This window comes from Ambystoma mexicanum, chromosome 8 (genome assembly GCF_040938575.1).
Source record: "Ambystoma mexicanum isolate Mex_15411 chromosome 8, UKY_AmexF1_1, whole genome shotgun sequence".
NCBI classification, from domain to species: domain Eukaryota; kingdom Metazoa; phylum Chordata; class Amphibia; order Caudata; family Ambystomatidae; genus Ambystoma; species Ambystoma mexicanum.
In genome coordinates, this window is record NC_090929.1 from 32,123,778 (window position 1) to 32,149,984 (window position 26,207).

Genomic DNA, 26,207 nt, shown 5'->3' on the forward strand with positions numbered 1-26,207 from the left:
CTTTCTTTGGCCCACGGGGGCCTTCAAGTGGGTACCATTAAAGGTTACTTGGCGGCGCTGCCCATATTTAAGCGCTCGTCTGAAGAGTGTTCCTATTTTTAAAATCCTTTAATTTCTCAATTTCTGAAAGGGCTCACTAATGTGTTCCCTCCGTCACCTTTCCAGGTTCCCGGTTAGGATTTGAACCTTGTTCTCAAGTTTCTGATGGTTGCCCCGTTTGAGCCTTTGCATTCCTGCCCCTTGAGACTGTTAACTCTTAAAACTGTATTTTTGGTTGCGGTCACTTCCGCTCACAGAGTGAGTGAGTTAGACACTTTCAGTTAAGCCACCCTTCCCTGTGTTTCATAAGGACAGGGTTGTCCTTAAAGTTTGTCCTTGATTTCTTCCGAAGGTGGTGTCGGAATTTCATTTAGGCTAGAAGGTTGTTCTTCGGCATTTTATCCTCCTCCACATCTTGGTAAGGAAGAGGAGAGGCTCCATAGGCTTGATCCTAGGCGAGCGCTAAGCTTTTATATTTCACGGATGTCTCGGGTCAGAGTGGACAATCAACTCTTCATTGGTTTCGCTGGAAAGCGTTTGGGACAAGCTGTGACGAAACAGACTTTGTCTCACTGGATTATTTTGGCTATCTCTGAGTGTTACCGCTTGGCGGTTAAGGACCCACCGGTAGGCTTACGAGCCCATTCTACCAGGAGTATGACTGCCTCTACTGCCCTGCAGAGGGGTGTTCCTATTCGTAACATCTGTGCTTCGGTACATACTTTTGTACGTCACTACTCCCTCAATTCCATCCGGGGGCAGGACCTGGCCTTTGGCAAGGCGGTCCTTTACTCCGCAATTTGATTGGGCATGCTAAATTTCTGTTTTCTAAATTCTTTTCCCACCTCCTTGCATTGGTACTGCTTTGGGAGTCTGTCATAGATATGGAATGCGTCAGAGGACCCAATCCCCTCGAAGAACAAGTTACTCTCTTACCTGGTAACGTTCTTTCGATGGGATGGTCCGACTACGTATTCCATATGGCTCCCTCCCTGCCTTTACCGCTACAGAATTTCTTAGGCGATTGCAGCTTACGTTTCCGCAAGGCTTTGTGTGTCAGACTGGCAGAAGACTGGTGGTGCATGTTCTGGGAAAAAACTACAACTGAGGCTACGGGCGTCGTGCGTCCTACTTATAACATCCAGTGACGTCGGCCGTCGGAGGGCGGCGTATTGACGTCATCGACGCAAACGCCGAAGATTTTCCGAAGCAGCACAGCAGTGGTGATTACTGTCATAGATATGGAATACGTCGTCGGACCATCCCATCTAAAGAACGTTACCAGGTAAGAGAGTAACTTGTTCATCTATGCTTAATCAAACAATGTTGGCGCTTAAAAGTAGCACGGACAGTCTGTGTGCGAAAATAGATGCACTGTGTGGCAGGATGTCTGAGGCAGAACAGCGGATTGGTCTGGTGAGGACAAGATTGCGGAAACTACAGCGAGAGGTGGCCTCTTTGCAGAAAACGGTCAAAAAGGTGGTCGCCAAGAACGATGACCTGGAGGGTAGGTCGAGAAGAAATAACATTAGGATTACCAGGGTTGCGGAATCCACTCCAATAGACAACATGGAGGTGTTTGTGGAAAAGCTACTTGGAGATTCTAGAAAACCTGCCGGTCACCGACATATTCATGGTGGAACGTGCCCATAGATCATTGGTGGTTAGACCACCCCAGGGGGCCCCCTGAGAGGGCTATAATTGCCTGCATCTTTAATTATCGTGACCGAGACACGCTGATTTGGGCTGCACGTGCTAAAGGCTCCCTGAGGTGGTGCTCAGCAACTATCTGACTGTTTCCGGATTTCAGTCAACAGGTGCAGGAGCTACGGAAACCTTTTCAAGCATCAAAAAACACCCTGAGAAAGAAAAATGTACGGTACTTTATGATGTATCCTGCTAAACCCAGGGTGGAACATGAGGGGAAACCCATATTCTTCACGTCTTCAGAGGCTGCGGAGAGGTTTGCCCAGGAGATCCCAGCTCCCGGTGCATTGCCTGCTTACTGTCCCTAACCGAACTTGAGGGGCTTGTACCCCCTTTACATTTGTGGTCAGGTCCCAGATCTCCAGCAACGTGAACTCCTCGCTCTTAGTTAGATATGGCCCAACTATATGGCACGAACAGTGGCATCAAGCCAAATAATGCATATGGTTCCAGAGCCTCTTGCCATTGGGAGGCACAGCGGCTGCCGGCTCCCCCCATTGCCCAGCGGCGCTCTGTTGGGTTAAAGTGTTATGTATGTAGGTTGCGGGGTCGGGGCCGGTTATGGTGGCCGGTAGGTTGTTGTTTCTGGCATGGTTGGGGGGGGGGATGGGGTTAGTTATGATGGTTCTGTTGTATTTGGGTCTAGGGGATGGGAGGGGCGGGTTTTCCCTTCTGGGTTTGTAATGCTCTATGCGCGTCTCGATCTGGTAAGACACTGTTATAGCCTTACACCAAATGATACCTCAGTGGCATCAGTCCCTTCAAGTAATGTCCACCCAGCCAGAACATGACTGTCTCCCCAGGGCCACATGCTCCTCTTAACTCTGACATAATTCTGCTCACATGGAACATTCTGGGCTTCACTAATGCAAAAACGACACGTCTCATTTCCAACTATGCGAGAAACCAACAGGTTAATGTTCTATGTATACAAGAGACACATTTAGGGAAAGATCACAAGCTCCCTGCCCTATCTGGCTGGGGAATTCACAGGCATGGGTCCTCCTATTCTACACACTCCAGAGGTGTTGAAATATATTTACATCGCTCTCTAGAATTTAAACTTCACAAACAGGTGTCAGACGGTGAAGGACGGTTCCTATTAGTGGCTGGGGAGATTGCGACTTGGTCCATCCTATTCATAAACGTTTATGTCCCTAACTACGACTCCCCGACTTCTTCCAGTCATCCTCGGAACACCTATGAACTTTCCCGGGATACAAGGTGGTTTGGGTGGGGGGATTTTAACTTGGCTGTTTCCTCAACATTAGATAGGTGGACATCGGCCGAAAGGCCGCCTCCCCGTGCAGGACAAAAATGGCAATCCATTGCTTCCGATTATTCCCTGTTTGATGTTAGGCGATGGCATCATCCCGATGCCCGGGAATTCACGTTTCACTCTAGTGTGCATGGGACTTCGTCCAGGATCGATTACATCTATATATGTCTGGAGCCGTCTCGCGTGGCGGATAGGGCAATGATTCTCCCCTGTTCCCTTTCGGATCATTCCCCCCGGTGCTTGTGAAATTCAGGGGCCCTCCATCTCCCCCAGGCAACTTCGATGGAGGTTTCAGGCCTGGGCGCTGGAAGACTTGGTGTTCTGGAAGATCTGCGCCAGGCCATTGCAGAATTTTTTCAGCTGAACGCGGCATCCGTCCCTAGCCCAGGTGTTATATGCAGAGTGATTGCTCTTAAAGAGAGAGAAATTAAAAACGTGGAGCTTCTTCAGGAGAGGGCGGTTTCTCCCGCTCTTCAGGCCGACATTGCTGCGAAAAGACAGGAAATCCCTGCTCTAATGGATGGAGAAGAGTGATTTTTAGGTGACCCTGTCGCAGTGGAGAGATATGGGTAGGGAGATCACCCGAGTAGAACCCTTGCCTGGGCCATTAGACAAGAGTCACCTGGCACCCATACTAGAAGTGGAACGCTCGATGGGAGAGCCTAACGGGGATGCCGTGGAGATAAATTAGATATTCCGCCAATATTACGAGCAGTTGTGTACTGCCCATAGTACTGCTGGGCATGATGACATTACCCAATATCTTGATAGGGTCGCTCTGGGTTGGCTAGACTCGGAGGTGGAAGTGATCCTTAATGGCCCCCCCACAGAAGAATTATTCTGCAAGGTGATAAAGTCGCTCCCGAATGGTAAGGCCCTGGGAACAGACTGGATAACGGCTGAATTATACAAGACCTTCCCAGATCTGCTTATCCCCCATCTATGCAAGATGTTTGAGGAGGCGGCGTCCTCTGGAGTGCTTCCGGAATTCACCCGGACTGCTCTAGTCACGGTGCTACTCAAGCCACAAAGACCCAAAAAAGTGCTCATCTTACCTCCCCCTGTCACTGATAAACACAGACAATAAAATCATTGCAAAGTTACTCGCGGATCAGCTTCTTCCCCACTTGCCCGCTCTGATCCTCCCAGATCAGGCAGGATTTCTTCCGGGACGATCTACTCAGAATAATCTGCAAAGATTATTCACCTTAATACACAATGTGAACCTGGAGGTCCCTATCGCGGTGCTGGCCTTGGATGCGGAAAAGGCGTTTGATTCGGTTGAATGGCCTTTCCTGTTCGAGGTCCTCCGCCGCTCGGGCGTTGGTACCATATTTCTTCATTGGATCCGCCTTCTTTACTTAGCCCCGCGGGGGATGGTATACACGAACGGAATTCAATCCGCTCCCATTTATCCAACTCGGGGCACTAGGCAGGGTTGCCCCTTTTCCCCTCTTATTCGCCCTGTCCATTGAACCGGTGGCTTGTACCCTGAGAGAGTTTCATTCCAATTGCATATTAACAATTCAATCACATTTATTGATCGTCTCGCTCTACGCGGACGATATGCTGTTATATATAAACACCCCCGGATTAATTTACAGCCCGTGATGGAGGAGATATCTTCGTTTGGTGCTTTGTCCAGCCTACAAATAAACTGGTCTAAATCAGAGGTGCTCTCGCTCAGACCTGGGGTTGCCCAGCAAGACGTGGGTGAGGCCTTTGCTTGGTGTCCACAGGGAATTCGCTATCTAGGTATAAGAGTGTCAACTTCCCCTACACTACTGTACAAGGAGAACTATGCTGCCACTCTGCAACACCTGGAACATAGAGTAGACACATGGGTACAGCTCCCTATTTCCCAGGCGGCCCGTATCTCCCTATCCAAAATGGTTGTCCTAATGAAACTTTTATACATTAATAATGTCCCGGTATGGCCCCCTACATCCTTCTGGAGCCGTCCCTGATGTCTAGGCTGATCTGGCCAACCTGTTTCTTTACTACCTAGTCGCTGAGATCCAGTACTCAATCTGGTGGTGGTCTCCGACGAATAATTCTCCACATTCGCAGCTTGAGAGATCGATCGCCCAGACTGATGATCTTAGAGGCTTCCCTTGGGCCACCCGGGAGTGCCACCTGAAGGCTGAGGTCCAAGCCCTGGAGATTGCGCACAAGGCCTGGGATCAACTAGCAAAGTGGGCCGGAATGGGACCCACGATGGCTATATATAGGGTCAGAGGGATTCCTCTTACATATGAGCACATCTTTATTCAGCATTTTCAGAATTTACAAATCTACACCCTCGGAGACGTGGCACCTCAAGCTCTGGGTTTTCCCTGAATGCTCAACTAAACTGCTGGACCTTGCCTTTGCTGGCGAACATCTTTTTGGCCCCAAAGCCAACGAGTCCCTAGAAAAGACTCAAAGCTCAAGGCTAAGTCACTGGGATTAGCACTGCAGCAACAGCCCCCACAGCAGAATTTTGCCTTTGAGTCCAGAGGACAGGGGTACAGGAGGTACATCACCTTTCCCAGAAGGACGCAAGTACCCCAGACCAAACCAGGGCAACTCAGGTTCCCAGGGCCAGGTAGAGGAGGGTTGTGGCAGTCGACTGCTGCTGTAGCATCGACATCCACGGCACCTCAGAAACCTCTTTGAGGTCTCTTCTCATATTTCACCGATTGGAGGGGGAAGAGTCTCTGGATTCTTGGGCAAATTATTTATTTATTTTTTTATTGTAAAATTTCAACAATGATATATGATATCATGTTTTTGTTGCATTTCATCCAATCGATCACTTCCCTAAACTTGTCAAAATTAAAAGAGAAAAGAGACTTAAAAGGCACTGTCGAACATAATTACATAGCCTTCAGTTGATAAGTGCGCCAGTCAGATAGACTGTCTTTAGCACTTCATCAAAGAAGTTAATTAAGTTACAAGACAGCTTGATATTATGCCCCGCCACGGCATAGTTCCACCAATTTTCTGAATCACTAGATATTGGTTTGAATTCCATCAAGTGCATTTCGCGAAATGTAGTCAGCATGGGGCATTCTGCTGCCATATGTTTTAGAGACTCGACAGCTGCTGTTTTACAAAACCTGCATTTATTGTCAACTGTGTCTTTGTTCTTTCGCATCCAGAGCATCTTGTTAGTGTTTAAGGCATTCAATCGCAACCTTAGAAATTGTGCCCTATGATGACGCGAAGGACAATCCGTTAGGAATTTTGGTTGATGATGTAGTTTAATCATATTACCAGATAAAGGCAGAGTGGATTTAAGGGCTGCGCGACAATTATAGGTTGTAATCCAGTCCCATTTTGCAAGCTTCTTTTTGGCCAATTGTGGACGTTGGATTAGTTCTTCGTTTGATATGCCCGCTTCGACCATGATCAGATTTAATTTAGATTTCCAGACTTCGATCAAGGCATTTTCCTTCGATTCTTTGTTTGTCTTAAAAATGTTGTAGGCCGTAGTGGAAGTCCCTAGATGGATCTTACGCTGGGTAGGTAACGATTTCCAAACTATTGTCATATAGATAAAACTCAGCGCCAGCTCATATCTCACCGCTGATATTGAAATATAGTTCGGGAGGTTCAAAACACGTCGCCAAAATTTTCCTTCCAAACGTTATTGTTAATGTTCAAAGCAGCTTCACCTCCGAAGGTAATTGTTGGAATTACCTTTTGGCGGTAGAACAATATGACAGGCGTTATACAAAATTTCCCATAGTCAGTGTTGATTTTAGCCGCTTGCAGACTTAGGATCTTTATTTTAGACAGTAGGTCGTCGTTCCAGGCGGCTTCACGTACTGAATCGTTAACCAGTACGCCTAGATAGCGGATTGATTTGACTACTTGTAGTGTTTTTTCCTCAATTTGCCATCTGAAAGATTTATCTTTTCTTGACATAGATCGTCCAATGCACATGATTTTTGTTTTCTCTGTGTTCAGGCATAGCCCGTTGGTAGATAGAAACTCTTGGAGGCGAGAAAGAAGATGTTGAAGGCCGATCTGAGTCTGATCAACCAATACTATGTCGTCAGCATAGACTAGATGTTTTACGGTATGACCATTTAGCTTGGGACGAAAACAATGGACAGACTTCAGCCATTCTGGTAAATCAGCTATAAAGATCTTAAAAAGATCCGCTGCAAGAGGGCAGCCTTGTTTGACTCCCTTGAATGTTCTTATTGGGTCTGTAAGATCACCTTGTGAGTTGAGTCTGATTTGAATCGAAGTATTGGAGTGCAGGGCAATGATAGGTTCTAGCAAATAATCTGGGCACTCCCATGAGCGTAATTTTGCCAATAATTTGGACCGATTAATGGCATCAAAGGCTTGTCGAAGGTCAACAAATGCAACAAATATTCTTTATTTTGTCATCAATGCTGATAATTTTAAAAATGACAAAAGAGTAAGATTTGCTTCAGTTCCCACATCCTTTGTGAATCCTGATTGTCGGATATCAAAGCATCCCGATGAAATGGCCCAGTTTACCAGCTGTTGTCGTAAAAAAGATCCAAAAATCTTGCCAATGGTGTCAAGAAGGGAGATCGGGCGATAGTTTGCAGGATCTGCCCGACAGCCCTTCTTGTATATGGGAACCACAATTGCCCTAGCCCATGAAGAGGGAAGCCTCTTGCTGATTCCAATTTGAGAAAACAGCTCGTGAATGAATTTGGCCCAATGTTTCCTGTGCTTTTTAAGCATAAGGTTTGATATTTGGTCAGGGCCAGCAGCTTGTGAGTTTTTTAACTTTGCAATTGCAGATTCAATCTCTTCGCACGAGGGTGTGATGTTCCAAATTGATTTTGACTTTATAGGCAGCAGCAAAACTTCAGTCACTGGTTTTTCGTAGATTGAGGTAAAATATTCGCGCCATTTGTCGCTTGAGATTTCATTTGAGATCGATGAGGTTGCTTTCGTGCGGCTTTTGTTTAAGATGGCCCAGATTTCTTGTGTATTTTCCTGTACTAGAAGTTTTAACATTGTTTCTGCTCGTCCCTGATCAATTATAATTTGATGCGATCTCAGCCAATTTCGATATACTTGCCTTCGCTTCTGAAGCCCTGCGAGTTAGATCACCGAAAACTCTCTTTATTGGTTTGAGATCTCTCCTTAATAGTTTTTTTGCCTCTGCTATTTCAGAGCTATATAAGTGCTTTGGTATTGTCCCATACACTTTAGAATTAAGCGTTGTCTGAGTGTGGTCTGTTAGCAGCAGCAAATATTCAACCGCCTGAAGTTCATTCAGGTTTAGTCTTAAATTGGCGATAGAAGAATCATTTATTCTCAGTCGATTTCCAGCTTAGTATGTTTGTAATGAGTACAAGTATTTGTCATGTATGTAACATGGCTCCTCACGCCAAACTAGTTGCAGCATATCGTGATCACTGGCTGTCATTGGTTGCACATTTAAGGAAATAGATTTTTCAAGAAAATCAGACTAAGCCCAGATGTTATCGAGTGTGTTTGTCCGAGTCATGTTATGCCACGTTGGATTTGCAGGAGAGTCACCTTGGATAGATCCATTTAACATGTGGCAATTACGATCCAAAAGATCTTTTCCCCAGCGTTGGCCTCTCAAGATAACTTCAGACTCCGACAATCGAACATTTGATTTGATGAATGGATCAAATTTAAACCAGCTACAGTTTAAAGGGATGGTCTAGTAAAAATTTTTATTTAAAAAATAGATAGGCCACATAAAAAAAATATACTAGCATCCTCTGTTTTAAAACTTCCTATGTAAAATTTTGAGCTATTCAAGCTCAAAATTCGAAAAAGCAAGCACAGGGGCGCCGCCATTTTGTGAAATGGAGGCCCTCCTGTGCTGGCTTTTGCTTTTGCGGCACTAATGAAGGAAAAGCCAGCCAGCTGTAGTAAACAGTCTACCGCTGGGTGGCTTTCCCTTCATTAGTGCCGGGACTCGGAGGACGCGGACCGGAGACCAGAGCAGGAAAGCTGCAGCTGAATCTCGGTAAGTGCTATACAAAAAATAAGCACTAGCTGCGTTTTTTTTTCTAAGTTTTCCGGGCTGGAGGAGCCCGGAAAACTTAGAAATAAAACCGCAGTTTTAAAAACGTTGTATTTATGTTTGCGGTCACTTTTGAAGCAACCACAAACATAAATAAAACGTTATTGTGTTGGAAAACGCTGCGGTTTTAAAACCGCAGCGTTTTCCAACACAACCGCGTGTGTTTCTGCCTGCTGTGGCTATCACTGGCTATCAAGTGAAAGCCACAGCAGGCAGAAACACACGCGGTTGTGTTTACATGCCGCGTAGTGTTTGTACCTGCAGCTGATTTCCCATTTGGGGCTCTCGGGCTCCCCATGGGGAGCCCGAGAGCCCCAAATGGGAAATGCTAAATGCTGCGTTGTCTACCTAAATCTGCTTTTCCATTTGGGGCTCTCGGGCTCCCCACGGGGAGCCCGAGAGCCCCAAATGGAAAAGCAGATTCAGGCAGACAACGCGGTTGTTTTCCGCAATGCCGCGTTGTCTGCCTGAATCTGCTTTTACATTTGGGGCTCTCGGGCTCCCCGTGGGGAGCCCGAGAGCCCCAAATGGTAAAGCAGATTCAGGCAGACACAGCGCGGTTGTGTTGGAAAACGCTGCGTGCGCACCTCCAAGCAGAAATGAACCGGCCAAGGAATCGGGGCCCCCACCCATGCACCGCAGTGGGAGGCTGGCTGGCGAACTTCGTCAGCGTGTGGGAAAACCTCTCCACTGATCGTTGTGTGCTGGACGCTCTCGCCCACAGACACACCCTAGAGTTTCAGCAAAGGTGTCCGCGAATACCACTGGTGGCCCAGCAGGAACAACACATCCCTCAGCTGCTGCTGGAGGTTCGGGCCATGTTAAAAAAGGGCGGCGATAGAGCTGGTTCCAAAGCAACTCTGGGGCACCGGAGTTTACTCCAGATCCTTTTTTTTTTCGTAAGAAAGAAGACGGGGGCTGGAGACCCATTCTCGACCTACGACGACTCAACAAGTACATCAAGTCTCAATTCAGGTCACGTTGCAGCATGTACTCGGTCAACTAGAGGAGGACGACTTCCTGTCTGTCATTGTTGGATCTAGAGGACGCATACTTCGACGTCCCCATTTATGAAAAACATTGCATGGTTGTGCGCTCCGTCGTACAGGGGAAGCACTAACAGTTCAAGGCTCTCTCCTTTGGACTGAAGTCAGCGCCCAGAGTCTTTACAAATTGCCTGGGCCCAGTGGTCGCCCATCTGAGACTACAAGGGATACATGTGTACCCGTGCCTCGATGACTGGCTTGTCTGGGCCAAGTCAAGGGACACCGCCGCCGACCACATGGAGAGTGTTGGGGAGAATTCTCAGAAATCTGCAAATTCTCCTCTACATTAGGGACCCCCAGCAACTTTGCTGGATTTTAGGACTTGAATTTTTTTAACCTGAAGAGAGAGTGGCCGTTTTTTTCCCACACTCTCATGTTTTTTAATGTGATTTGAACTCTGTGAATCTTTTGGTTTTGGAGCCTGACAAACTCCATAGGCATCATCTTTTACATTGTGTTGCACAGCACCTTTAGTGCAATGACACAGGGAAGTCTTTCAGATTTTCCAAAGGTTTAAATACCTTCACTTGGATAAACTACTGCTTCTAAGAGCAGTGAAGTGAAATTAACTTTACTTACGTTTGTAACTTTCTAGACCCAGCACACGCTATCTTACAATAGGCTGCTGGAGGGGTTACGTAGTATCCCACTTGTCTAGTTTCTCAAGTAACATTTTATGTTACCCTTTCCTCGATGAATGGCTGGTGGCAATGGTTTACTTTTAACTACCGTGGTGTGCGTTTACCGCGTGGCTGTGTTCTCAGCTGCAGTAAAGCACTCAAAGGTGCCATTTTTGTCAAAAAGGCGCGGGTCGTTCTTGAAATTTACTCTGCTCCCCAAACCAGGTTTGGTCCCTTTGATCGTGGTGCTTTTGGCAGGATTCACGAGTGAAGCCCGCCTCTGGCGCAAGGGTGTCTGGAAGCAAGGGAGGTGCCCGAAACTCTCTGTGCTTATTGTCCTAGGAGACAGGCATGCACTCTTAGGTGATTGGCCAGCTGGCTGTCCGGCAAGGACAGCCACCCTGCTGGGTGACTGACGGCGAGGCTGGAATGAATGGGAGAAACCTGCATAAAAGGCAAGGCTTTTTGGCTTGGAAGGCACAGTCGACCACAGGACGAACAAATCCGAAGAAGAACTTGAAGACGCCTGCTGCAACTCCTGGGCTGTTGGTTTATCTCGTGAAGCCCTGCTGCTGTGCTGAAACTCCAAATTAGTTTTGACTAGAGAAGCCCTGCAAGAAGGACTTCTCCCTTTGAGTTTGTGCGACCAATCAACTCCAAAGTAAGCCACCTGGACATCGTCTCTGAGCTGGTTGAAATTCCACTGCAGTTGCTGCTGGAACCGAATAGTCAGGGACAGGAACACCAGTTTGTGTGCGTTGCTTTTAAATTGGCCAAGAGCTCCAGGAAGATCCTTCGGACTCCCAGGAAGCAGGACTGACAGAGCCTGAGCCACCTCAACAGATTGCTGGACCCCAGATGCAAGGAATGCCCATCTCAACAGCCAAGAGTCTGCAGTGGTGCTATTTGCTGAGACGCAAGGAGCAAGAACCACAAAGTGCCACTAAATAGAAGTTGGTCCTTTTCTGTCGCCGATCGTCCCGTTGCAGTGCAGGAGTCCTATAGATGTCCTCCCTGTTATCCCCATGACTGAGGCCCAGGAACACAGGATCTGCATAGGTACTGTACAGTCTAAGAGAACTTACCTCTTGTAGTGTAACTGCACTTTTTCTCTGTTGGTGAGACTTGTCGTTGCTCCTGTAGAGTTGCTAACAGCTTCTTTACTTCACAAGCCTAACCAGCTTGTGGCCCTACTTTGTTTTCTTCTTTTCTACAAAGACGTCTAAAACAAGACGTCTTGTGCAAGACTTTTACCCTCCCCTGAGAAGTGCTTCAGCTCACCTAGACTTTTGCCCAATTGACTTTGGCCTAGCCTAGCTCCCTGAATGACTCTTCTTCCCTCTGACATTGCGTTTGGTTTTCCTTCCAGGAAGGGGTTAACTAACTTTGCATTGGGGGTTTTTCAAAAGTACTTACATGCTCAGAATATTTGTGAGATCTCTTGTTTTGTTCTAATAACCTTTTTCTTTGACATACTCTTAAGTCTGATTCTAAATACAAACAGTGGTATATTAATGTCCACAGTGTCCTAGTTACTAAAGTCATCTGAGGGTGTAGGAAGTGACTGTCTGCCATCCCAAAAGGGTACTTACTGATTTAGAAATATTAAGAGTGCATTTTGGAGTGCATTTGTGTGGTACTATTATATTGCCCCTTCTGAAGAAGGCTTACTCTAACTGACTGGTAAATAAATTAATAATTGTTTGATCAAGAAACCCTGTGTGTAAGAGTTTATTTGAATACTTGTCACTGTGAATCTCTCTGTAACTCCCCTACAGTTCACATTGACCCCTCTTGAGTTAAGCCTGGCTGCTCAATCACGCTACCAACCTGTGTAGTACAGACTTATACCAAAGGTTGGCTTCCTATTGCCAGAAGGTCAATAGTTGTTGTAGTGCGCCCAGAGGGGTACTGCACACAATGTTGCCTAACACTTGAAACACTTGTGTATAGGCGCGTTACAAATGCCATATCATATAACAGCGGAGCGACCGGCTGCTGACGGAGCTGGGATTTTTGGTGAACTATGCAAAGTCCTGCTAGACTCCATCGCAGTACGTGCTGTTCCTGGGGGCTAGACTCAACAGTCTCCTGCCTGGTGGCCCCCTCTGGAGAGAGGATAGTGGCCATCGTGTGCAAAGTGCAACAGCTGTTAGCACTGAAGATCGCCACGGTGAGGACCATCAAGTTGCTGCTCGGCATGATGTTATCCATCTACCTAATCAGGCTCTGCAGGTTGCGGATGAGACCACTCAAGGATTTCCTGGCATCCCGTTGGATCCTGTTGTCCGAAAGCTTCAAAGACAGGATTCTGCTCGAGGAGGAGTTCCGTCGAGCGATAAGGTGGTGGGGTGTGCGCTCCAACATGGCCCGTAGGCGCAGATTTACAGAACTTCCCCTCCACCCCCCTTAGCAGGAGACGGTCACGTCGGACGCCTCACTGGAGGGCTGGGGAGCCCACGCCAAAAGTATGTGGCTCCCAGAGGAGAAGGATCTCCACATCAACGTCCTGGAGCTGCAGGCTGTGTTTTGGGCCCTCAAGTCTTTCCTTCTGTCCCTCAAGGGCAAGGTGGTGAGGGTCTTCACGGACAATACCACCATGATGTTTTACAATAGGAAGCAGGGGGGGGGCACCAGGTCCCCGGCGCTCTCCACAAAAGCGCAGGAGTGTGGCACTGGGCCCTCGCCCATGGGATGTTTCTCGTACCTTTTCACCTCACAGGAGTAAAGAACACAGTTGCAGACTCCCTCAGCAGGGAGCTACGTCTCTTGCCATGAATGGGAGCTTCGGCAGGATCAAGTGGACAGCCTCTTCCGCAGGTGGGGCAGTCCCCAGATCGATCTCTTCGCGACGTCGACGAACACTAAGCGCCGGAGGTTTGCCAGCAGATTTCCCCAGTCAGGGAGCATGGGGAACGCTTTCTGTTTCCTGGCTTGTTCCTGTATGCGCTCCCTCCATTACCACCAATACTATTACCAGTCATCAGTCAACTCAGACAGTTGTGGTGCAGGATGTTCCTCGTCGCACCTGGGTGGCCGAGGCAGATCTGGTACCCGGACCTTCTCAGCATGTCGGTGGCACCTCCTGTCATGCTACCAGTGGTCGCGGACCTGCTTGCCAGGGAAGGCGGCGCAATCATGCGCCACGACCAAGGATCGCTGAACCTAAAGGCATGGCTCCTGCAGCATTAGAGTTCGGTGGGTACGAGCTGCTGGCTGACTGCAGGGAGATCCTTGCCAGGGCCAGGGTGTCGTCGACTGTTAAGTGCTACGGACACAAATGGAAGCGCTTCGCGACATGGTGCCGGTCGCAAAAGATTAACCTCTGAGGGTTATGGCTCACCAAGTCATACTGTATTTGTTGTCATTGGCTAAATTGGGGCATCAAAGTGCATCTGGCGGCTATCTCACGCTACGCAAGGTCACCGGGATGGTCTTCTGTTTGGTTTCACCATCTAGTGAAAGAGTTTATTAAAGGACTGTTTATTTGTTTATTTTAATTCCTGTAACGCGCTGCATGCCCCGGCGTGGGAACTAGACTCATGGGGGCACCCTTGGAGCCTATGCATCAAGCACCTCTCAAGTTCCTGTCTTGGAAGACCGCTTTCCTTCTGGCCATCACGGCTGTTGGGAGAGTGGGTAAGATCCAGTTGCTGTCCTCTAAGCAGCCCTATTTGACTTTGCTCAAGAGGATGGTGGTGCTTAGGACGCACCCCTCCTTCATGCCCAAGGTTCCATCAGAATTTCATCTCGACAAACCCTTGATGTTGCCTATGTTTTTTCCGACGCCTTCGTTGCAGGCTGAGCGGACTTTGCACTCGCTGGATGTAGCTTGAGCACTGAAGTTTTACGTGGCCCACACAGAGTTTCTGGAAGACTTCTCAGCTTTTTGGGAACTTTGGTCCTGTGAATCATGGGAAGGCCTTGCCCAAGGCTTCCATCTCCAGTTGGCTCTCCGGCTGTATCACTCATTGGCACCAGTTGGCAAACCGACCCCTGCCTGGCCGTCCGTGAGCCCATTCTACCAGAGCGATTGCTGCTATGACGGCATTCCTGTCTGGTGTGCCGCTACTGGACACACCTTCACGAAGTTCTACAGCGTTGGCAGGGATTCCAGGGAGGAGTCCAGGGTCGTCCAAGCAGTGCTACCCAACCTGTTAGATTGAAGGTGTGCCTGGTGACGAGGTAAGAGTAATTGCTTCTGTTGAACCTTGCCACCTCCGTTGTATCTGTATGTACTGCTATGTATTATTTATTCATGAGCATGTGAATCCATGCCAGACCCCATGCTGGAGAAGGAACAAGTTAATTACCTGTAACTATTGTTCTCCAGCATGGGTCTGGCATGGTTTCACATCCAAACCCTCCCTCCGGCCCCTCTGTGGCTATTCTTGGTCCTTCTGCCACTTTACGTGCTATCAAATCTGAAGATGGTTGCCAGAGGGAGGGGCTTAGGGAGAGGGCAGTCATTGGCTGGGGGCAGAATGACCCTGAGCTCAGTGATTGGTATATTGGAGAAATAGTTTGTGAACGAAAGTGAAACAGTTTTTTTCTGTTACCGAGGATTCCGAGCTTGACGACTGGGAATATTCATGAGTATGAGAATCCATGCCAGATCCATGCTGGAGAACAACAGTTACAGGTAAGTAACGTGTTCCTTCCTTTGCATACACATTCCCCTTTCCACACTTTCTGTATAAGAGATAGGGCAGGCATTCGGTTTTGTTAGTATATCAATTTTGATTTGACTAAGACTGACTAGGACTGCATTTTCTTTATTGTTTGATGGTAGAGACTACTCCCATCATAGCTATAGGGCAAAGTAGTTTTTATTTCTCCAAACCCCAAGGATTGAATAAAGGTTTTGAAACTTGTAACTTTGGGGCAGTGGCATACTTGTGATACCATGCCTTCCTTACAAAATCCTTGCAGTATAACACAGCAGGTACCATAGCTGTGTGCTGCCTCTCGCTCTTTTCACAACCTTAGCTGGTACCTGGTATCAAACGTTGTAACCTCCCATGATGTGCACCATGCCTTTCCTCTGATGCGGAGGTCGTACCGCAAAGAAAATGTTTCTAGGTGACTTGTTTTTTTTTCTTGTAGGGACAGCTCGGCAACACTCAGAGCCAGGGGCTGGTACCCAGCATACTCTTTGTCTTGAAGGAAATGTTACCAAACTACCACAAGTGGCGGTACAACACACATGGAGTGAGAGAGCGCATTGGTAAGGCTAGCTCTGTTGAGCATCTGTCTTAGTCTCACTAACTTTTTCTTTGTCCAGTTGAGTATCTTTTTGGTGTGTTATATTTATTGAATCCTGGCGGTTTTTCTTCTTGCTCTAAGGAAAACGTTCCCTTTCTCTCAGGATGTGTCCCCTGTGACTGTCTTCCTTTGTAGTGTTGTCCCCCTTCTGATGGCCTTTCCTTGATCCTATGGCTTTGTAGCCATCTTCTGCTGCATTCTCCCTACATCATCTGGCTCAGTTTCCTCTTGGGTTCTCTGCCTTCCACTTTGAGTTTCTCTCTTGTTCTGTGTACTTGTTCTGCCACCCCTCTCGTCTTGGGAGCAGCGATCATTGTTTCCTGTTGAGTGATTGTTGTCTTTTTCGAAATCCTCTTTTGTAGGCTGCCTGATCTTGGAGCTGATCCATGCAATTTTGAACCTCTGTTCTGAAGTTGATCTACACTGTGGGTAAGGAATCCCTGTCAGAGAATCTGTATACTGTGCTTGAAAGCAGCAGTGTAATGCTTGGGGGAAATGTGTCTTTAATTAGACTTTCATGAAAGTGGACTCTGCTTCCTGTTAAGTGAAATCCTGTTTCAGATTATATGGAATTTGAGAATGTTTGTTCCAAGACTAGTCACTGCTTCCTATGTACAGCTCCGATCTCTCGTAGCCTCTCACTGTATGTTCAGTTTCCGCCTACCAGATTACTTTTGTCCAGCACTTTGGCTGGTCAGCAGGTTGTAGAATTGACTACCCTTTCTGGAGAAGTATGTTTTCCTTTTATTACCCTTCCAACTGCTCTGCACCGCAGCTCTATAGAAAGTCACTTGGAGATCTGTATGGGGCTGTTAGGTTTGATCAATTGGGGGATTTAAATCTGTTTCATTTCCTCCATCCCTCCCTCAAGCGTTGACATTCTTGCATCCTTCCTCATCGGAATTGTACTTAGCATGTATGACTTGTCATGTGTGATTTTGCTCCAGTCTGACTCTATCCCTCTGGAGATAAGACTGTAAGCAAATGCTGCTGATGGGCCCTCCATCGTGATAGATTGAGTGGTAATAGAACCCCTTTTTCAATGGATTACTTTTCTCCCGCAGATTCCTCATCTGAATCTGCGGGAGAAAAGCTCTTCTGCTCGGAAACTTTGCTGATAGTCGGTGTAGTGGACCTTGAGTCGATCTGCTGTGCTCGATCGTCGGCTCCGGGTTTCATGTTGGCCATCGTTTATAAACCACATCACTACGCCCCCATAACCAAATTCCTTTGTTCCGCACGCTCGACACGTTGCTGTGAGGAACACAACACAGAGTTTTTGACTCTGCGTTTTTGACAGAAATGCAACAATTTGTTACTAAAACATCGACCGTGACATATCCGCTCCCCAGATTTCAGGCTTTAAGAGGTGCACCGACTGGCATATCAAAATGTCAGTGACTGACCTGCACAACATTTGTCTATAGTGTCTGGGGACGGATCACGACACAGAGGGATGTGCATCATGCTCCAAAATTCACTCGAAGTCCATACGCAGGCGGGCCATCAAACTTGCCTTGGACTGACCGTCTCTGAAATCCCTGTCGCAGTCGATCGTCGGTGCTTCGAGACTGAAGGGCCCACCCCCAAAAAAGTGAAGGAAAAGAGGTCGCACTCGAGGAGCCACACGTCCTCCACTTCATCGCATAAGAAAAAGAAGCTCCACCGTCATCAATAAGAGACAGGCTCATCGTCGGAAAAAGGTAAGCCCACGGCTGGGCCGACCACTCCAGAGGAGTGTGAAGATTTCAAAAGCCAAATGCTGGCTATGTTTAAGACGCAGGCCACTGCAGGTGTTAGTGTGCCCCCCGAACAGCAAGCCTCAGCGTTGAAAGCAGCGTTCGGCACCCCTGACCTCTCTCACGCCAAACCATAGACGCCATTGGTGTCGGAAAAGCCTTCGGGCTCGACGCTGAAACAGGTGCAGAAGCCATAGACACCAGGTCCTCCCCGAGGCTGCCGAGAGGCTGGCGTTCCTGACGTGACATTGGGACCCAAGCCTCGATCGATGCTGACGGCCTTTCCTTCAACGTCAAAAGATAAACCTTCATCGCCAACTGAAGGCGGTGGATCCTTTGTCCCTCTTTCCAAGTCAGGATTCTTCAAGTCCATGGTGTCGATTTTTGCCGCCTACCAGCGTGATGATCAAGGGGACATCGATCCTATATATACTGGGGCAGGAGGCATCAATTTTGTTTGACAAACAGGCAGACCTGTGTGCTCTGGCCCAAGGCCTACACGATGCCTGCGTCCTTCACGCGTTTCCAGATGTAGAACTCCAGCAAGGTCAGCCCTCACCCACACCAAGATCAGGGCCCTAGTGGAAAGGGTAGTGGACATCCTAGGTCTGACGTCAGCGTCAGTGCCTACTCAGGACTAGGAACTGATGGACATACTGGGCGAGGGTCCTGTGGCAGAACATAACATGCCACTTAATCCGGCAATTGCTGATCCCCTAGCCTCCTTGTTAGAGCACCCCTGTTTAATTCCCACAGTCAGCTCTACCTTTGTGGGGAAGTACAGGCTGACGAGAAGAGACCCATCATTTCTGACTTCTCACCCTTGTTGTACAGGCAGCCACAATCTCCACCAAGCCTGCAGCCTCCACCTCAAGTCTGCCCCCAGATAGACAAGGTAAAAGGTTGGACGCAATGGCCAAGAAGGTCTTTACTTCTGTCAGCATAGCCTTTAAAGCCACCAATGTAGCCTGTGGGTTAGCAAAATACTCTTTTGGCTTATGGAAAGCTGTGGAGCAGGTGGCTCAGTACATTCCCGAAGGTATAATGTGGGATGGATTTTCACAGCTGGTGGAAGATGGGAAGGAGGAGGTGGTCAGGCAGTCGCTGCAAACGGGCATGGGCGTGGCCGACTCCGTGGGCCATTCAATGGGGTCGGTAGTAGTCTTGAGGAGACAAGCATATCTCAAAACATCTGGCTGCTCTCAGGACGTCCAGAATAGGCTACTGGACATGCCTTTTCAAAGAGAATTCCCTTTTGGCCTGAAGGCTGATGGCCTTTGGAAAAGGCAAAATTAAGAGTCAAAATCGCTGTCTAGCTGCGCAGCTGGCCAAACCTGCCTGCTGTTGAAGGGTGCTGTGAAAGAGGTACCTCCTGAACAGAGAGGATCGGGCTAGTATTCCCGGTGCCCAAGAATGGAGGAGGTTTTCGTCCCATTCTGGACCTCGGGGCCTTGAACAAGTTCCTGATGTAGAACAACTTCATTGACGTTGAGAGAAATTCTCCACGCTCTCGAACCTCAGGACTGGCTGATGTCAATAGATCTGCAGGATGCTTATTTCGATGTACCGATACATCAAAAGCACAGGAAGTATCCCTACAGTGGCTCCTGAGAAGTCAGTGGTCGCAGTACCTAGGAGCCCTCACTGATTCCCTCAGGGTGTCCAAGTCAGTGGTCGGCAATCTGAGCTGGTGGACCAACGGCAGCAATCTCATAGCGAGGGAACCCTTCTGGCCTCAGGCCTGAGTGGTCATGATGCGTCTCTGAAGGGTTGCGGCGCTCACTGCGAGTACTTGCAGGTGAGCGGCCTTTAGTTAGCGATGGAAGCCAGGTGGCACATCAACAGGCTGGAGTTGCAAGCCATCAGGTTAGGCCTGCAGGCTTTCAGCGCTTTTCTCCAAGGGAAGCATGTTGTGATTCTGACAGACAACACAGTGGCCATGCACTACCTGTACAAGCGGGGTGGCGTGCACTCCCTTCCCCTCTGCAGAGAGGCGATGCAACTGCGGTTCTGGTTGCTGGAGAACCAAATCTCGGTCTCAGCAGTTCATCTGGCGGGATCATAGAATGGCTTGGTGGATGCTCTGAGCAGGCAGAGCACTGTCTAGCACGATTGGGAAGCATGCCAGGAAGTCCTGGAAGAGGTCTTCTCTGTCTGGGGTGTTAGGGAGAATTCTCTTTTATGGCTAATTTCCCTCACCTAGTGAGTCCCCCAGCAGCTTTGCTGGACTTCTGGAGTTTATTTTTTTCCACTTGGTAAGAGTGTGAGCTTTTCCCCCACTCTTACCTGTGTTTTGCCATGTGTATTTCTCTGTTTTTGTGATTGTGGACTCTGAAGTACACCACTTCAGTAGCCCCCTTCTTTTGTGTGTCACACAGCACCTTCAGTGCCGTGGCACAGGTTTGTCTTTGAGACTTCCCCCGACTCCATTTCTGAGGCTGACTGCAGTTCCCCAGAAAATGGTAAAGTTGCCATTAACTTTACTTAGTCAATCTACCACAGATCCAGTACACCCCATCTTCCATGGAGTACTGGAAAGGGTTGATTCGTATCCCTTTTTATCTGTACCTGTTAGAGCATTGTTTCGCTCTTTTAACATTTAGACTTGGCTGGTGGCGGTGGTATCTGCCCTAACTTTTCTACCGCAATTATATTAGATAAACGTGGTATTGTTCTTGGCTGTTATATTAGCCTCAAACATAAACCCGCTTGTCCAAATCGTCTTTCTTTTGGCTCCAGTTGGGTTTATTCGCCATTTCTTTCTGTTAAAGTCCTCCTTGTGTTTTACTTTGCGCGGCAAACTAGGTTCGCCTTCTTTGTTCATCGTCTTTTGGCGGGCTTCTGCTCAGAAGCCCTCCACCAGGCGCCTGGGTGTCTAGGCAGGCTGAATGTGAGGGAGGGGTGTAGTCACCCCCTGCACAGGGTATTCTAGGAAACCCAAGTCGCACTTTGCCATGATTGGCTGAGGTGGTAACCCCCCTGCTGGGTGATTGACAGCCAGGCTGTGTGAATGGGGGTTTTGCGCATAAAAGGCAGGTCTCTTGGGCTAGAAGTCAGAGAGTCTCCACTGGAACTACAAGGAACCGAAGAGAAGCGGAGAGAAAGACGACTGCTGCAAATACCCAGTCCCGGTGAAGCCCTGCTGCAGTCCTGAGCTATCTACCCTTCAACGACTAAGAGAAGATCCAGCCCGGAGTCGTCTTCCCTTGTGCCTGGTGGGGATAACAAGCTCATCTTCCACAGCCAGAGGATCCTCTTCCTTATTCAAAATCGCTGCACGCTGCTGTAGTGGTCCGGATAGCCATTAGAAGAGCGCCTCCTGTTTATAAGGAGCACACCTTTTATTCGTTGTCGCTGCTGCTGGCTTCATCCCTGTGTGGTGCAGACCCCCTTCAGACGTCGTCCTTTACAACGAAGCTCCAGGAATCGTGGGTCTGCGGGAAACCAACAGGAACAACTGCCAGGGCACCAGCTGCACCATTGGAATAAGGTACTGTATTTTCGTCTTGAGCAAACTGGGTGAACCCCTTTTCTTCATAACCAAGGCTTGCCCTTGTCTTCCCTCCTTCTTATAACTTTTGCTTCTGAACATTGACAATATCGAAGTACTCTTGGCTACGTGGAATCGTGAACTATCTGACTGATCTTCGGCAACAGGCCCCCGGTATCACTTTTCCCTGGCTCCGGCCCTTTGACTCTTGAACTCCTGTCTCCGAGTGTTTCTCGATTCTGTCTGCCTAACCAAAATATTGCCTGCGATTTTTGCCTCCAACTTCCTCTGGGTATCTCAGGTGCTAAGTGTGTTTTTGCCCCGGTAGCATTTCATGTCGCGGATACGCGTTTATTTAGTAGACCAAACTGTCAAAAAGTGATCGCATTCGTATTCGAGGTAACGTGTTTTGTTCGTAACACCGGTTCATTCAAACACAGGGTACTTTCCTTGAGACATACTGTACAAAGTGAATTGGTTGATTGTAGTATATTTAACGTGTGGTTTTTGTTTAAGTTTAAAAAGTGTTGTGTTTATAACGAATGGTTTAAAAATAAATGTACTTACATTTTTCTACCTGAAACCTTGAGTCAGTGTTTGCTTGAGTCACAGTAATTGTGGTCCCTTTGTGTAATCTCTGCTACTGCTCGTATACTCTTGAGATAGGCCTGGCTGCTCCGCCACTGCTACCACTCTGACATAGCGGTACAGGCTTGTACCAAAAGTAAAACTTGTATTGCCACCTGTAGTCTTAATTGTGTGTAGTGGTCCCTAAGTGCACTGCACAGGATTCTGCCTAACATGGGGTACCCCAGCAGTGGACCCATCTGTCAAAGAGTCCAACAGGAAGTGCAGACAGTTTTGCTCAAGGGAATCCCCAGCGAAGGGCGCACTGGGGAACACATTTCTGGTGGATTGGACCTTCCCTCTCCACTACGCCTTCCCCCCGGTTCTCGTCATCCCATGGGTTCTCAGGAGGTAGAAGAGGTTTCCTGCAACCATGATCTTGATTGCCCCGGATTGGGCGAGAACTTGGTATTCCGAACTCTTGGATCGGACCATCTGTCCACCTCACCGGTTTATTCAGTGTCGGAATCTCCTGACCCATTCGTAACGTCGGGAACTTCACCCAGAAGATTGTAGGCGTGTACAGGGAACGTGAGATCGGCCCCATCTCTTTCCCCACCACTACAGTGATGGAGTTTCTTCTGTCACTGCCCTCAGCAGGCCTTCAGGTTAAAGGATAGTTGGCAGTCTGGTCTGTGTTTAAAAGGTCTCTGGATCAAGGTTCCTTATTTTCAATTCCGGTTATGGCCAAATTCCTGAAGGGCCTTGTGAATAAGTTTCTGCCAACTACCTTTGTTGTCTCAGACTGGGGTTTAAATCTAGTTTTCTTGATGGCAACTACTTTTAAATCCAATGATTCCTATTAGTTGCAGCTTTTATTAATGAAGACCGCCTTTTTAATTGCGATCACATCAGCCAGGAGAGTTAGAAGAGCTTCAGGCCTTGTGTTTCAAACCCCGGTTTGAAAAAAAAGAGTTTTGAGCTTTTACATCGCTAGGACGTCTAAATTCTGGAAATCTGATCGGCTGTTTGTGGCCTATTCATTGTACCGCAAAGGTCTAGCTGGAACAATGGATTATTCTTTGCATCATGGAATGCTACCAGTCTAGGAACTTCCTCCTGGCCTCAGGGCACTCTCGACAAGAGGAGTCTCGGCTTCTACTGCCTTGCAGAGGGGGATTTCCCATTAGGGACATTTGTCGTGCAGCCCCACGGTCATCCTTGCACACTTTCACCAGACACTATTGTCTGTATGTTGATTGTGGGGCTGATGTATGGTTTGGTAGGGCAGTCCTGCAAAATCTGCTACTGTAACACTTTCTGCCTGCCTCCGTGATCCTAACTGCTTGAGGAGTCTATAAGATGAGGAATCTGCGGGAGAAAAGAAATCCATTGAAGGCGAAATGACTTACCGCAATATTCTTTCTATGGATTATTCTCTTGCAGATACCTCATCGCCCCTCTCATCCTTCCCCGCTCAGAAAGATTTTATGGCCTGGCACATCTATCTAAGCCAAGGGACGCTTGGAGTTGGCTCTGAGGTGCACGCTCCCTTTTAGTCAGTCGCTTGCCTTTAAAAAAAAAAAAAAAAAAAGCTTTATTCCAAGCTGTTTTCACCTCTTGGGATGTTTCCCATTGTCAAGTATTTTACAGGCTGGTTAGCCTTGTCTCCCATTATTTTCCTCTGCAGTGTTCAAGCACGGGAGAAAAGGGGGAAACTGAGGTATGCCCCTTCTGAGGGAAGCCAACACAGTGGCCATGCACTACCTAAACAAGCAGAGTGGTGTGCATTCCTGCCCCCGTTGCACAGAGGTGATACAGCTGTGGTTCTGGTTACAGAAGAACCAAATCTCAGTCTTTGCAGTTCATCTGACGGGGATGGAGAACACATTGACGTATGCTCTGAGCAGGCAGAGCATGGTCTCACACTAGTGGGAAGTGTGTCAGGAAGTCCTAGAGGTGGTCTTCGATCTCTGGGGTACCCCAGCAGTGAATCTGTTCACCAAGGAGTCCAACAGGAAGTGTGAACAGTTTTGCTTGAGGGAATTCTGTGAGAAACCTGAAGGTGTCTCACCCGCTACTCCCCGGGGATCTGTCATCCATGGTGGTCAGGACACAGCCATCGTTTTTGGGTCCAGTTCCTGGGGGTAGACCAGTGGGAGAGCATCACCTGGGTGAGCGGTCTTCGGTGAGTGGGAGTGGCACACTGGATGGCGAGATGCAATATCCCCTTCCCTGTAACACCTTTATACTTAGGAACTCAAACCCCTCCCCCCCACCCTTCACAACACAAACACTTTCTCATGGACAGCTCGTTATGAGAGAAAATGTCCCAATGCGATAGTCAGGCAGGGTCAGGCAATTAATGACCATCACACACACACGTGACTCCCATTACATTTCCCCACACAGATAAAAGGCTGAGCACGAGAGCAAACTCTTGAGCAAGGCAAAGCACTTGAGGAAGCAGCAGTTTCAAGATGGCAGAAGGGGATTGCAAGGAGGGAAGTGCCCTTGACCTTTTCGATGAGGAACCGTTATTTTCACAAAACCTAGAGAATAGAAAGCATAAGACCAGGCTGAAGAATCCTGCATTGTGTGTCGGAGGTTGCCGGGACTCTCCTGCTTCTATAATCAAGGCAGGGAGAATCGCCTGTTGCTGTGGTACTGTCCTTGGCTCCTACAACAAAGCAGCGCCAGTGAAGTAAACACAGCCAGTGAGTTGGGGAGGCGGATACCAGACTGGTATGTGTTGAAGCCAAGGTTGGAAGCAGCAACATTGTATGGTGATGTCTGAAGTGACCAGTGTGTGAAGCGATTGTGATAACCAACGCAGGTATAATTGGACAACAGATGAGTGGTTTGGACTTTGAAACCAAGATACTATACCTTCGAGTTCTCTGGCACTGCGTTTGTGCTCATTTGAAGGTCTCTGTAAGGTATCCAACTGAGAGGTGGCAAAAGCGAAAGAGTGACAAAGGACTGTGAATCGAAGTGGTCCTGCAATGGGTCAAGCAAAATCCTGTGCACAATCGAAAGTCTTTGATGTTAATTGATTAAATAAAGTTGATGTCAAAGTAAATTCAAGTTGGTCCAAGCCCAAACGAGTGAGATCAGCTGAGAGTTTTTGGTTAAAGCAAGTTTGTGTTAAAGTAAATGAAAATTGGTCCGATCCCGGCAGAGGGAGGCTGATAGAAAATTATGTTGAAAGAGATCTGAGCCCGACGGAGGGGGATCCGGGGTGAACCGCGAATCACCTGAGAAATTGGATGCATGAATTGGATACATGAAAATCCTACAAACATTGTGCCAAAGGGGATCTGAGCCCGGCTGAGGGGGATCTGAGGTGAATAGTGAATCATCTGAGAAATTGAGTGCGTATGAAATCCTGAGAGGAAAATAACTTGTTTGTCGCATCAGGCCCTCTGAAAGAAGAGACTTTGAAAGGCAAAGAGACTTGGGCACGGAAGACCCTGATGCTAATGTTTGTACTGCATCCTCGTACTAGAGAAGCCAGTGACTGTGCTAAGCTTGAGTGTGCCAACTTGTCCTGTGCATAAAACATGGGAAAGGGATTCCAACGGCCTGTATATCCTGACATATTATTTCTTGGACACTTCATTTACATAACACTGTTTCCCACACTATTTGTATTTATAAGTAAGGATTGGCAATAGGTTTATTGGTACAGGCCCTTTTATTTTGACAAGGCACCACTAGGACTGCATTATTATTTGATGGTCGTAGTTTGTTCCCATCTTTAGATTTAGGATTAGATGGGCATTTTCCAAACCCTTTTTGAAGTTCAGTAAACACCCTTGAACTGTGGTCACTTGTCTGTCTTGCTGTTGATACCATGCCTTCCTTACAATTCCCAGCAAACGGCGAACTGGGGGATCGGTTTCTGGTGGATTGGACCTTCCCTCTGCACTATGCCTTCCCCCCGATCCCTGTCATCCCTTGAGTTCTCAGGAGGTTGAAGAGATTTTGAGCGACCATGATCTTGATCGCCCCAGATTGTGCAAGGAGAACATGGTACTCCAATATCTTGCATCTGACCATCTGTCCGCCTCACTAGTTGCCTCGGCGTCCAGATCACCTGACAGCCGGAGATCCCGGATTCCCTCAACCTACATGCATGGCTCTTGAGAGGACGAGGTATGATGACTGGGACCACTCAGAGGAGGTACTTGAGGTGTTGCGAACTGCACGCAAACATTCTAAAAGATCTCTGTTTGCGTGCAGGTGGAGAAGATTTGAGGCGTTGTGCAGGGACCACAAGGTTGATCCTATCTCTTGCCCCACCACCACATTGATGGAGTTCCTTCTGTCACTGGCCTCATCAGGCTTTCAGGTTGCCACAGTCAATGGGTATTTGGTGGCCATGTTTGTGTTCAAGAGGACCCCAGACCAAG

General features: G+C 48.0%; 1 protein-coding gene across 4 annotated transcripts in view; it reads left to right on the forward strand.

The window, feature by feature from the left end:
* NUP188 (nucleoporin 188) overlaps window positions 1–26,207 on the forward strand; it is a 1,828,090-nt gene that overhangs the window by 1,038,690 nt on the left and 763,193 nt on the right. For all 4 annotated transcript variants that reach the window (XM_069609202.1, XM_069609203.1, XM_069609201.1 and 1 more), the window contains exons 21-22: window positions 15,838–15,958; window positions 16,359–16,425. In XM_069609202.1, the coding sequence (XP_069465303.1) occupies window positions 15,838–15,958; window positions 16,359–16,425 (188 nt within the window). The remainder of the gene's footprint in view (window positions 1–15,837; window positions 15,959–16,358; window positions 16,426–26,207) is intronic.